Genomic DNA, 14,344 nt, shown 5'->3' with positions numbered 1-14,344 from the left:
GACCTAGCCTAGATAAAAAAGAACAAAAATTGGTCGACCACTACCATACAAAATGAGGTAGAACGGATGCGCTTCAGTTGGTGAAGATGTGCAGTCTCCCTTCGCGGTTGCCCATCGCGGTTGCCCTGGTGGGGTGGCAGGCGGCGGGGACATCTGGGTGGACAGGTGGTCTTCGCCGATGAAGGAGTGCAGCCACTTACCGCTCTCGTGGAACTCATTAGGTTTCTTCGGGCTGGCCAACACAAAGCACTCTGCGTGCTTTGGGTCCCACACAGCCGACAGTACCATCAAATAGCCGCCTTTCAGGAATTTTCTTAAAGGAAATATTAGTTATTATCCATCATTATATAATTGACCCTCCATGGTACCCAACCTTCCCAGTCACTCCCAAAACCACCCTGGATCCATTTGAAAAAATGACGAAGAAACAACAACAAGGAAATACCTGATGGACTTCTGTAAGGGAGCAACTTTGGTCATCGCTGATGTGTCGTATAACCTAAAAAATAAAACTCAGTATTGAAAATGCAAAAACCAACTAAATAAATGATTGATGTCTGCTGAACTGAGTCTTGGGGTACAAGGTGACCAACAACAGCTACCAAGTCTAGCCTCATCGGAGCCGGTCTTTGCAAGAGGTGAGCACACTCCCCTGTGTGGGAGAAGTATGCGCTGTTAAACTCTAGCCCTTCTCCTCTTTGGTGGGGCACACAGCTTCTGCGGATAACTTGGAGTAAACTCAGCAAACATGGTTAATCCCTGGGGCCGCAGAAGGCATGAGTGGGTGACATCTACATACACATGTAGGTGTAATAAAGCCCTCCCCGTCTTTTCCTGTAAAAATGGGGTGAACCAGATATCGAGAGATTTACAGTTCTTGGGATCCCGTTGAAGGCAGCCAAGTCAACACGGTTCATCCCAGTAGCAGCAGAAGGTTTAAACAAGTCCCACATTTGGATCAGTGAGAATCTAGTCCTTCATTGTGCTTTCTCCACACTTTTTTCATTAGAATGGGCAAGATAATGATTATAGTTCCTCCAAAAATATGGTAAAATTCTCCCATACTTGTTGTCAGGCAATGTGACGATTGATTATAAAGTGTATTCTGCTTGGCTCTCTCTCCCTCATACAGATGAGAGAGGGAGATGGCCGACTGTGATTAGTGTGGGTCTCTCTGAGATCAATATCTTTTTTACAAACAAATTCTTTTTTTTAAACAATTAACCTGGACTGGTAACCGATTAATTTAGAATAGATTAATACAGGGAAAAAAAGACATGCAGGGGAATGTTAGCACTACACCCTCTATTCTGAATGATGGAAACCAAGGGGATATTTGTAACCTTATTCAGAGGCAAGATTTCATCCCTGCTCTTCTAGTTCTACAGAATCGCTCTTCTACTTTACCACCAAGAGCCATTCCTGTTCGTGATGGTGATCCTTGGCAGTATGAAGTGTTCTTCAGAACATTTTAGAGAGGAGTGGAAAGAAAGTCATATGACTACGGCGACCCTTACATGTACTAGAGCAGGGGTGCCCAACCAGTCGATCGCGGTCTACCAGTAGATCGCCGACAGATCCCAAGTCGATCGCGAGGGGTGAAGAAAAAAAAAAAAAAAAAGTTTTTTTTTAATTTTTTTTTTTTTAATAAAATTAAATTTGCGCGGGACATATACGTGCGGTAGCGCATGTGCTGTTAACAGCAGTTGAAAGCCGTCAACAGTAGTTACACACTCCTAAACGTTGGCATGGCTGAGGGGAAACAAGCTAAGACCTACCATTTTCACCCTGAGTGGGAGGAAGATTATTGATTATCGTTGAGAAGGTGCCGTGCGCAGACGGAATGAAACCTCCACTGAAGTCCGTAGGTTCACGATACAACCCCCCCCCCCCCCCCCCCCCCCCCCCCCCGTCAACAATTGTTCTCAACCCCCCCCCCCCCGTCAACAATTGTTCTCTACCCCCCCCCCCCCCCGTCAACAATTGTTCTCTATTTAATTTTAGGGAATTCACTTTAAATAGCCTACACCCTATTTAAGAAATGTATGGCATGTTTTCGACTGCTGAGAGGTAGCGGCTCTAGCGTAATGGATTGGTATAAGACCCGAACGCCAGCGACCGGGGTTCAATTTCGCCGGTCTATCATCATGCAATTTACCCCCATAGATGTGGTGCCAGCACGGCCTGGAAAATATGTGTTCAAGTTCGAAATAAGCACAAAAATATAATTCCATAAGCTTTAGTGAATAAGTATTCCATATGCATGAGATTTAGGACTTTTTAAGCTTCACATAAATTTACATCACATGGAAGTCGAACCCCCCGCGCAGAAATTCAAGACTGACGCGCTACCTCCACTCTAGCACACTGTCACGGAAACACAATGCGCAACAGAGATAAGGTCCAAAAGGACGATCAAATAACGAACACCCTCTGATGAGAATCTGTATCTCTCATGAAGAACCCCAATTTCGTTGTTTGCACAATGACAATAAAGTCTGAAATCTGAATATCGTCAGACAATGCCAAGGGATCGGTTCTGTCCCGTAAAACCCTCTGTCTCCGGAGAGGCACCTGTACGAGAAGTGCGCCGGGGTCCACGGGAACACCCACAAATGGTGACGCCATTGTCAGAGGAGGGGCTAGGAAGCTGCGCACGCCGGTTTAAGTAGCCGATCTCCGGCTAGACTAAGCCGAAAAACTGCTCCCGACCAGGTTTGGTTGCGAGCATAAGTCACCATGGTGATACAGCGACGCTAAAAGAGATCGACTTTCATGGTACAACTAACCCAGGCTTGGAGCTCAAAATACCTCGCTAACCCTCAAAGCGAGCTTCGTGGTACAGGGCCCAGATATCTGTCATGATCTGTCTGTTTCCTTGTCTTGTTTTGGTGTGTTTCCTGTTTTACTTTGGTATCTCTTTCTTGTTTCTCCCCATGTCCAGTCAAGTTTCCCTCCTGTGTGATTACTGCTCCCTCCCCTAATGTGTTTCAGCTGTTACTCGTTGCGTGCCCTGTGTTTGGTATTTAAGCCCTTGTCTTTCCTTTGTTCCTTGTCGGATGATTGAGGTTGGCAAAGCCACAATACCACAAAGTTGCATGTAAAGCCAATAGGAGAAGGAAAAAACGGAAACGCATAATGGGCCCCTTTAAGCTACAGGGTCACCCGTTAAACAAAAGGAAAATATGTAAGACTTAATAGACAGGTATAAGACCTAATATGAAATGCTGTGTATGAGTTATTCACATAAAGTCTGGAATGCCAGTGCGTTGTTAGGCTCACCTTTAAAAGCAAAGATAGGCCATTAGCCCTAATAATTCAATAGTTAGTGTATTCATGAGTTCAGTCTTGAAAGAATGCCAGTTGTAAGGTGTCATCAAATTTTGAATTGTAAAACAATAAACATGATCTTGACTTTGAACTGCATGAAATCAGTAAGGCTTTAGGGCTGTCCCAATGTCGAATTCCAAAGGGCCTGAGGTGAGGGTTTGAGTCCACATTTACCAAGCCCTTTCCCTGAGTCTGCATCAGTGCAGACTAGTGATGGGTCGTTTGCGACCTAATCAGTTCGAATGAACAAATCGGTCCCATGGCATTCTACTTTATTGATGCTTATATATAGAAGTTAGTGAACCCTTAATACATTATTTGAAGACGTTCAAGAAATTCAGCCTTGGTGCAGAATTACAGGAGAAAGGGATTGCACTCCCAGAGCTGAGCTGCCGGACCGCCGCCGAACTACCCCCGCCAGACTTTTCAGCTCCCGGAAGACACCCACCAGAGCAGCCGGGAAGCTTCGGCAGCAGTTCAGCTCCCGGAGTACAATGCCGGACTGCCGCCGAAGTTTCGGCGGCAGTCCGGCAGCTCCGGCGGGAGGAGCTCGGCGGGACTCCGGCAGCTCAGCTCCCAGAGTACAATTTCTCCTGCATGTCGGGGTTCTTGGACTTCAGAGAGTCAAGGCCAAACTTCCTTTCCCCCAATTCTTCTCAACCATGGGCGAGATATCCCCCACTACGAGTCTTTACTTGTTGTGGAAGTGTCAGAGACGTCAGACGCAGTCTTTATGATTTATAATATCATCCGAGGCGCACATAGCTTTTGGCCTTGATATTAGATATCATTTTATAGAAATACCTATATATAATACTGTAGCGTCACAGGGTTTGGGAGGAAGGGGCGGGCCGTCTGAGAGGGGGTCCCTGGGGGTTTCCTTCCTGGCGGGAGTTTCGGGTGTGTGCTTTCCGGTTGAGCTGCGCCTGTCTGTCCGCTTGTGGATTCTAATAAACCTGATACCAACGTACTTCGCTCACTACCTCGCCTGTGGTCATTACATTGGTGTCAGAAGTGAACAAACGACGGGAGTGGGTGGAGAGTTGGCGTCCAAGCGGAGGGCTACTTTGGATTTACGTCGCGGTCAGGCTACAGCGTTAGTTTCAGTGTGTCGGTTAGTTCGCGTCGGTCATGTCTTTTCCGAAAGTGAAAGAGGAGGAGGTGGAGCGGGAGACTGGTGCGTTCGGATGGACAGAGGACGCGTACGGGGAGTTTCGCAGAGCTTTCCACGACGCAGGGCTGTCTTCTCTTCCCGCGCGCCCGGAGTGGGAGCCCGCGGCTCGGGATGTAAACAGACATGGCGGCGCCCATGTTCCGGTTGCCGCCCCCCATGTCCCAGTTGCCGCCGTTTCGGTGAAGACGCCTAAATACTCCGGTAGGGCTGACTGGGAGGCGTTTCATGCTCAATTTGAACTGCTGGCTGACGCTGGGGGATGGACAGTAGAGGCTAAAGCATTGCAGCTGGCTTTGTGCCTCACAGACGACGCATTGTCGTGCCTGCTGCTGCTTTCACCGGGGGAGAGACGGGAGTACGGAGCTTTAGTGGGGGCCTTGCAGAGGCGGTTTGGACAATGTGTGAAGCCGGAGCTCCTTCGTAATGAGCTTGGTAACCGCTGCAGGAAGCCGGGGGAGTCGCTGAGGGTGTTGGCTAATGACATTGAGAGCCTGACACGTAGGGCATATGCACACATGCCCCCCAGCGTGCAGAGTGAGTTGGCACGGGACCAGTTCATCAGAGCCCTCCTTCCTCTGGAGCTGCGGGTTCAAGTACAATTACAGCACCCATTTTCTCTTCAGTCGGCTTTGGAGATGGCCGTGGAGAGGGAAATCGTGTGGGGCGCGGTCGCTGAGGGGGGCCTAAGAGTGAGTTATCCGGCAGGGGGAGCAGCCCGGGGCCCGGCGGCAGAGGAAAAGCCGGTGTGGGCGACAGAAATTACGGAACTGATAAGGGCCGTATCACTGCAGCCGTCACGCATCCGACAGCGTCCCGACCAAAGAGCCTGTTGGGGGTGTGGCCAACCTGGACATTTGGTCAGAGATTGCCCCACTTCCCCCCTGCACGGCCACAGGGGGGCTGGCCCCGATGAAAGGTACGGGGTTACTTACATTGACTTTGGGGGGAAAGGACGTACGTCACCCAGTGTGGGTAGCAGCGGTGCAGGACCCATGTATTCTGGGCTGTGACTTTTTGAAGGCCACAGGTTGTCGACTCGATCTGGACGGGGGCACGGTGAGCTTCCGAGGGGGGCCTGTGATCGCTTTGTTGCCCACTGGCTCAGGTTCAGGGCCGCCCGTGGGGTCCATCTCGCCGGCAGTGTGTGCAGTAGAGCCCGAAGTCAGCGATCCCCTGCCCGTGGCGTCCGTAACCTTTCCCATGACTTATGTGCCCCAAGCAGCTCAGGCCCAGTCACAACGACTGGAGGGGGGGGCGTCGCCGCCAACCGTGAGGGAGATATGGCTAAAGAACCGGGAGGGGCTGGACGACCAGCAGCAGGAGCGGTTGTGGCAGTTGCTGCTGGAGTTCCAGGACAGTTTTGCTATGGGTGAGGATGACGTGGGCCGGACTCCCTTGGTGCTACACGAGATCGACACTGGGGAGGCCAGGCCTATCAAGTGTCGGCCGCGTCGTCTCCCTTTGGCACGTCAGGAGGCGTGTGACCAAGCGGTGGAGGACATGCTGCAGGCAGGCGTAATTGAGCCTTGTGACAGTCCTTGGGCGTCCGCTGTCGTCATGGTCCCCAAAAAGAACGGCACCTGGCGGCTCTGCCCAGACTACAGGCCGGTGAACGGGGTGACCAAAAAAGATTCGTACCCGCTGCCGCGCATCGACGAGTCCCTGGACTTGGTCTCGGGATCGTCCTGGTTCTCTGCCTTGGACCTCCGCAGTGGGTACTACCAGGTACCCCTCTCCCCAGAAGCAAGACCCAAGACAGTGTTCTGCACGGGCCGGGGTTTGTGGCAGTTCCAAGTCCTTAGTTTTGGACTGTGTAACGCTCCAGCCACCTTCGCCCGCCTGATGGACCGGGTTTTGTCAGGCATCCCCCGCAAACAGTGCCTGGTATAGGCACTGTTTCGGCGGCCCTGTGCTGCCGAGGGGTGTCGCTGCTGCGAGAGGAAGGAGGCCCGCGAGAGAGAGCTGCGAGCAGAGGAGGAGGGATGCGCCGCGGTGCAGCAGTTGGAGGTCGTCTGCCGAGGGTTGGAGGCCATAGATGGAGGCGATTGGAGAAAGCAGAAGGACCATGATACCGACCTTCAGCCGGTGTTGCAGTGGGTGGAGGCGCAGCGAAAACCACCGTGGGAGGAGGTGGCCGCCCTCTCCAGAGATGTCAAGGGACTGTGGACCAAGTTCGAGGCCCTGCGCCTCTGCCGGGGCGTGCTGCAGCAGGCCTGGAAGGAGCCGGCCACGGGCGAAGAGAGGTTGCAGGTTGTGGTTCCCAAGGTCCTACAGGGGGCAGTGCTCGAGGCCATGCATGGAGCCGCAGGGTCGGGGCACTTTGGGGTTGCTAAGACACTCCGACGCCTACGCCAGGGTTTTTACTGGGGCCGGTCCCGGAGAGATGTCGAGGACTTTTACCGTCGGTGTGACCCCTGCACCGCACGGAAGGGCCCCACCGGGCGCTCACATGCTCCCCTTCAGCAGTTTCTGGTAGGCACACCTATGGAGAGGGTGGCGGTGGATGTAGTGGGGCCGCTGCCCCGCCCGGACCGTGGCAACCGCTTCGTTCTCACTGCCATCGACTACTTCTCCAAGTGGCCCGAAGCCTATGCCATCCCCGACCAGGAAGCTGAGACCGTGGCCGACGCCCTGTTGGAGGGCATGTTCAGCCGTTTTGGGGTGCCAGAGGCATTGCATAGCGACCAGGGGAGAAACTTCGAGTCCCGGGTGTTCTCCTCTATGTGTGAGCGCCTGGGCATCCATAAGACCCGCACCACTCCCCAGAGGCCGCAGAGTGATGGACTGGTGGAGCGCTTCCACCGCACCATAGGCCAACAGCTGGCCATCCTCACCTCCCAGCACCAGAGAGACTGGGATAACCACCTTCCCCTGGTTCTCATGGCTTGCCGCACCGCCGTGCATGAGTCTACATCATGCACGCCGTCCCTTCTCATGCTGGGAAGGGAGCTTCGTACCCCGGCGGAGTTAGCGTTCGGTCGTCCACCGGATGCCCCAGACTGTTCCCCTGGCCCTGAGTATGCCAGGAGACTCCAAGACCGCCTGGAGTCGGCCCACCTATTCGCCCAGGAGCAACAGCAGAGGGCAGGGGTGAGGCAGAAAAGAAATTACGACATAAAAAGCAAAGGCCGGCATTTCCAGGCGGGAGAGCTAGTTTGGGTGTTCAATCCCCAAAGGAAGAAGGGGAGATGTCCTAAACTGGACAGTCCTTGGGTGGGCCCCTGTCGAGTTCTGGAGAGGCTGGGTGAGGTGGTGTACCGGTTGCACCTACCACCTAAAGGAAGGAGGGTGGCACTGCACAGAGACAGACTGGCTCCGTACCAAGGGGGTGCCTCCCCACTGACCCAGGGGGGTCCCGTTACCCCTCGCTGCCGCCCTGCCGCCTCAAAGCCGGCGACCCCGGCGGGGCCTCGGTCTGACGCCTTTCCCCCAACTGCCAGGGATAACCGGCCCTCCCCTGTATCTGATACCCTTTGCCCCCCGTCCCCCCTTCCCCCCCCAGGTGCTGAAGACCCCGTACCCTTTACACCGGAGTCCCGGGGAGGGGGCTCTCGACGTCCCAGGGGGCCACCAGGGCACTTAAAAGACTTTGTTTGCTATCTGTAGGATGAGTTTATTAATGTTGTTCAGCGTTGTCCCTGTTGTTATGTGGGGGGGGGTTGAAGCACGTTATGTTAAAGAGAAGTTACGTTATTCTGAGGGCGGTGTTTTAGTTTTTTCTGTGATTCCTCGGGGCGAGGAACTTTGTGAAGGGGGGGTAATGTAGCGTCACAGGGTTTGGGAGGAAGGGGCGGGCCGTCTGAGAGGGGGTCCCTGGGGGTTTCCTTCCTGGCGGGAGTTTCGGGTGTGTGCTTTCCGGTTGAGCTACGCCTGTCTGTCCGCTTGTGGATTCTAATAAACCTGATACCAACGTACTTCGCTCACTACCTCGCCTGTGGTCATTACAATATTATTATTATATATTATATTATATAGATATAGAGCTCCAGGAGTCCGCAAACAGCAACAATCCCTTCCCTTCTCCTCCATGCTGTGGTTCAATCAGACAGCTCATTGGTCAATGGGCAGCAGCTCATTTGCATTAAAGTGACAGACACCAGAGACAGCGCATTCTGAAGGGACTGAAACAGAGTAGCAGTAGGTGAGATTTTTTTTTTCCAAAAGGCTATTTCCAGCAAACAGCTTCAAAAACATTTTTCTGGAACTCAAATACTATGTTTACTTACTAGATTTGCATGGGCACAGACAAAGCCCCCTGATTCGAACATACATATTTCTACCCTTTAAAATATCCTGAATCAAATTGTACAGTATCCCTCATAACGAGACCTTCTCAATGTCAAGAAAAACAGACACTCACACCTCCCTATAATCCGCCAAAGCTTCCGATACAATAATCCAAGAGAAGGACATTTTTCTTTAGACCGATACGGAACCCACTCTGGTAGAGTTGCATTGTGCAGTGACCTTCGTTCCTTCCGAGCTGAGAATATCATTGTTGTTTATCATTATCATTTGCTTTCTTCAGTTTCATAAACACAATCCGTTTTTAGGGTTTTATTTGAACCATATATACATGGTTAATCTTACCTCCTTAACATGCACTTTCACAGAAGGGGACCTAAAAAATTGCCTCAACTGTCATAATTTACTAAATGTATTTTACACAGACTGCACCTAACACATTAGTTTAACAATAAGTTTTGTTTCTTTCTTATATAAATGGTAAGGCCAACAACTGGCACGCACCTTTTGCATGTTATTTGAAACTGACAAAAGCTGTGGGCTGGTTATTTTAAATAAGTTCAGAAAAAAAACAATATGCGTGACTAAGAAAGAAAAAAAAATGATATCCTCTAATTTGTCTTTTATTCATATAGATTGCATTAACATCACCTGAATTTAGTGTTAAAGTCAAACATTTTTGAAATAACTGCATGAAAGTAGACAGCATTCCATGTCACACATTGACTATTCTTGTTCCCTTATGGTTTGACTTCCTGTTCAGCTTTCACTTCTTCTTCACTGGTTTTGGTTTTGTTGTCGGTCAGACCAAAGGGTATGAAGAGCAAGCCGCCAGTCCACACATATTCCTTCCTCGTTCGATAAGGAAATATCTGAGGGGAAAAATTCCTTTGAGACAGTGGAGTACAGAACACATTCATCACACACACACACACACACACACACACACACACACACACACACACACACACACACACACACACACACACACACACACACACACACACACACACACACAGTGTTTCTGTTCTCTCTATTTACCCATCGATTCCCCAGCTGGGGCCCCAGGAGTTCTTCACGATCCAATATGGTGCCCCTCCTTCTTCCTCCACGCCATACCCCACAGCCAGCACGGCATGGTTCACAGTGTCCGTAGTGTTGCTACACATGGAGCTGAGAGCACAGCGCAGGGAATTGGTCACCAGTTGTACTAGAACCCACCTGTACAATGTATTAGTAGTGTACTTAGATGGTTATCCATCCTACATTCGGCTACATTACAAACCACAGTGTGACTTCGAAACAAACTTTGATCACAACACACTTATAAATGAATATACATATTATATTATCCATATAACAACTTGTAAAAGTCAAATAAAGTGCCTTTTCTCTGCTTCCATCTGTCACAACTTCATTGATTGGTCACTGGATTATCTCGTGTTTAATCTAGAATGTCAGGAATTTGACCATGACCCTACCTTCTTTTAAATCGAATATACATGTGTATTGCCCCCAATGTAAAAACAGTGTGTAGTTATGAGAAGCTGCCCCCTCACCTGGTATATACTCCTTCCTTGTAGTGCATGAAATCAGAGGTGACCTCAAAGCCAAGACTGACAGGGTTGAGTCTGGCAACTGCATCAACCATCGCCTTCTCATCATACTGTAACAGACATAGAGTAATATCAATGGGTTGCAAGGAAGTCAGCTGGTCGTGGTTATGATGGTCAAACTGTTCAAATGATCAAGTTTATGTAATGACATATTGTGCACTTTAATAGAACAATGAGCAGTGCAAGTAACAAAATAATCCAGTAATAGATTAAGGTTGGTTAACACTATTATAAACTAGAGATTATACTGTAACCAAATAGTTTTTATTTCACATTCAAAAAGGACAAAACTGGTGTTTGTAACGGGGGACTTCCAATGATATCTTTGTAACCCAAAATAAATAATTTACTTGACATCAGTCATTGAGTCTATGGTTATTTCTGTTTGGAATTTTATGACTCGTGTTTGTCGACATAGCTTCGCACTCACAGAGGTTATGTTGATCACATCTCTGACGAAAGCAGCCTCCAACCCAGGCACAAATTGGCAGGGGGCATCCTATAACAGAGGCAGACCATTATTTAGCATGTATCAACAATAAGCATTTCCCTATTTTATCACCAGGTATGATATAGATTACCCATTAGAAGTAATTTTAAGAAATCAACCCTTTAGTGAATTAACAAGTGTTTCAATCCAGATGATTGATGGATGGACCAGCCTACCAGTTGCTATCGTCTTCTGGGTAGGCTAATGATCTGTGTTCATCAGGGGGGTTGATTTTTTAAATAGCTTGTAATGGCTTTTCAACAGGACACCTGGTACTGAAATAGGGGTCCATTTATACATGCATGGTTAGTCTTTTTAGCAGGAACATACTGAGCCTTTGTAGGGATAGTCTTCTTCAGTCATAATGCCCCCGTTGTATCTGATATACTCAAACGCCTGACTAGGAAGCCCCCTGTGGAAACAAAACAATAGTGTTCATTAGCTCACTGATAAGATGTTGGTCCCTATAGTTAAATGTTTTATTGTAATGGATCATTCTTGAATGGCTTCTATTTATACTCACTTACCCGTTGCATCCGTGGTTGTTGAAGGCCTGGGCACAGTCTACTAGTTGCTGCTCAGACTGAAACAAAAGCAACAGAAACAATGTGATTCAACAGATATAAAATATACCTGATAATGGATAAAACACCATGACCATTCATTTACATCAGACATTTTTAATTTCCAACAACTGTATTTAAAAGGTCAAAATATATTCAGTGAATATGTTAAATATTAGATATATTGCATTTATTGTTAACTTATTAAACAAGTATGGATAATTACTGATATTGAGACAGATTGTTAGTCATTACTCAGAACTTCCACTATTTCAAATGCATCCCTCCAGCAATTGATATTCAAAGGGCCCCTATATCTTTCCACCTCCCAACATAGGACCCCCTAGCATCTGGGCCCAATTTCGGTTTGAAGCTTGTCATGAATGCACATATTTCATTTTTAAGCTATCTACAAGTTCAAATGAACCAACTCCAGTAGGCCTCATCGAAATCAGCTGTTCGGAAATTGAAAATCCCGGCTCTATTCAGAGTTCTAGTCTATGTTTAAAATGACCTGCCCCTGTTTGACCCGCGGTGGACAAACAGGGGCCCTCTAAACTCTCTAAAGGTAACTATTGATGGGTCACTGATGGACTATATTCTTACCAGCAGTAGGAGCTTCCCTCTTGCAATGGCAGTGACAGACTCCAAGCAGCCAGTGGTGGAAAATGTCCAGCAACTGCCACAGTGGCCCTTGGGAGACAAACAAAAACAAAACATAGTCTTGTCAACGTGAAAGTGGAACTTTCTTTGTCGTATGGTACAGCTATCGCTTATTAAACTGAATGAAATATTTTCATGGTTCAAACACAACAGGTTACATGTAGCATGCAAATAGCTTGCAATATCATCCAATTTGATTGTGGTTGCTTTGGATAAATCTACATCATACATCTAGCTGGACACGCCCACTTGTGATTTCACTAAAGGGGCCATAGGCTAATCAACATCTAACCTGGGTGGTGATTTAGGGTTCATTTTAACTAAGAACTTGGTACCTGGTTCTTGACTGGCGTCACAAAGTTGCCCAACTCCCTCCAGTCTACAGAGTCAGGGTAAGGTCCACTGCTGACTACATGATTCCCTTTGGTCGCGGAGCAGTTCTACATACACAAACAACCATGGGATTATTGTCTTGCCTATTATAATAGTTGGAAAGAAATTTGAACATATATCAACATATTTCAGTAGCAACTGTAAATGTACAAAAAATATACTTTACCTGAGGCTCGGTCAAAAGATATGACTTCTTAAATTCTCCAAATGTCATGTCTGTGAACTGACTGAGCCCCACTATGGAATAATTGGAATGATATACACACTTGAGATTAGCATATAGGCATCATCATGGACTTTCATACAAACAGGATTCACTGAGTGCTTTACAACAGTAATTAAGATGATATTAAACAACACAGCCACATACAAACAAAATGCAGACCTACAAAAGCGTATACAACATAGGCCTATATAAGTACATATAAGAGGAGCCCAACCCCTAAGAGCGCATTGATGATATGATGGAAAGGGGAAGAACAGCCAGTTGCTTCAAACAAAGAGAGAGTGCGTATGTTGTGTAACAATAAAACAATCTGACTTTAATCCGCCTACTTTGGAAGGAATGGTCCCCGGCATTGTGATGATCGATCGTCCTCTTGTTCTCGGTGAATATCCGCAGCCGATAGCTGTATTCTGTCAAGTCATAGTCCTTACTGTGCTGTTGATCCAACCCAATAAGCGGAGAACAATGTCATGATTATATTACCCGCTGACACTATTCAGTTTTGCTTACTCATGTTGCACATACCTGTGACATCCATGTTTTGAAATGATACTCATCTGTTGAGGACATAATACATGGGTTATTATTACACCAGATAGGCCTACTATATTTTCCACTTAACAAGACTGACGCGGTATTGTCTGCAGGGCGAAAACATTCAGCGCAAAACAAAATAGAATAGATACAAAAGTTATGAGCAACCAGGAAATTCCAGATATCGGGCAATTAAATTCAGTTAGGCCTATTCACATTTAGTACACAGACCTTCCAGTGGAACCAATGGTGTTAATTGCACTGCATATATAAGTGCAGTGAAAACCCCGACAGCGGCAGTGAAGCGGGACATGTTGTAGTCTTGCACTCTCTGTTGTTGTGCGCTGCACTTCCTTTAAAGACACAGCCTGCTCAGCTATGGTTACTTTTGGAGCCTCCCCAAACCATTCTGATCAAGTCAGCTGCCGGGTTGGCAAACGGGGCTACTTTCCGGGGTTTATGCAAACTGAGTGTGTTTTCAAACACTGCCTTTTATGGGCTGTATTGCCACTTCCAGAAAATAAAAAAACTGTTGACTGGATTGGTTATAATCTAAAAATCACGGATCCGTTATTTTAACTACGGAACTACGGTAAACAGCTTGTAGCGCAACTATTGTAAGTTAAAGGTATAGACACACAGCCCCCGCATTGACTGTATGCAAGAGCCGTGAAAGTCCATGCATAAACCAACTATAAACAAACTAAATATTAAACTCTTCATATTTAATGTAGGCTACTCGAGTTTTCGTGTGCGCGTTGCGCACTCTCAACCTCTATTTTTAAAGGTCCCATGACATGCTATTTTATGTATTCTTTAATATAGGTATTAGTGGGCAACTAACACAATATTCAAAGACGTTGCCGAAATTCAGCCGTGGTGCAGACAGAGTTACAGCCACTCCGAGCCAGTCGCACATTGAGCTTCCCCCAAATGCGCTGTTTTGGCGTCTGTAGCTATAATGCAAATGAGGAGGAGGGGGGCGGGTCAAGGAGGAGGGTGGGGGTGTGGCCCTGAGCAGCCACGGTACCATGCGCTCTGTTTACAGTGGATGTATCGCATTGGCGAGGCGCACACAGCCTTTAGCCGTGTACTGTAAATATTCTAGAA

General features: G+C 47.9%; 1 protein-coding gene across 1 annotated transcript; it reads right to left on the bottom strand.

Moving 5' to 3' along the window:
* Positions 1–9,052: 9,052 nt before the first annotated feature.
* On the bottom strand, positions 9,053–13,629 carry ctsh (cathepsin H). Its single transcript, XM_056608142.1, has 12 exons — positions 13,466–13,629; positions 13,226–13,257; positions 13,030–13,135; positions 12,641–12,711; positions 12,417–12,521; positions 12,025–12,111; positions 11,383–11,438; positions 11,186–11,267; positions 10,796–10,864; positions 10,309–10,415; positions 9,791–9,922; positions 9,053–9,621 (listed from the first exon to the last, which is right to left on the bottom strand). The coding sequence occupies exons 1-12, from the start codon at positions 13,545–13,547 to the stop codon at positions 9,552–9,554; spliced, it is 999 nt and encodes a 332-aa protein (XP_056464117.1). The 5' UTR covers positions 13,548–13,629; the 3' UTR covers positions 9,053–9,551.
* Positions 13,630–14,344: the final 715 nt, after the last annotated feature.

The sequence above is a fragment of the Gadus chalcogrammus genome, chromosome 14 (genome assembly GCF_026213295.1).
Source record: "Gadus chalcogrammus isolate NIFS_2021 chromosome 14, NIFS_Gcha_1.0, whole genome shotgun sequence".
Lineage (NCBI taxonomy): Eukaryota > Metazoa > Chordata > Actinopteri > Gadiformes > Gadidae > Gadus > Gadus chalcogrammus.
Note: the sequence above shows the minus strand (reverse complement) of the source record. Positions and strands in the feature narration are given on the sequence as shown.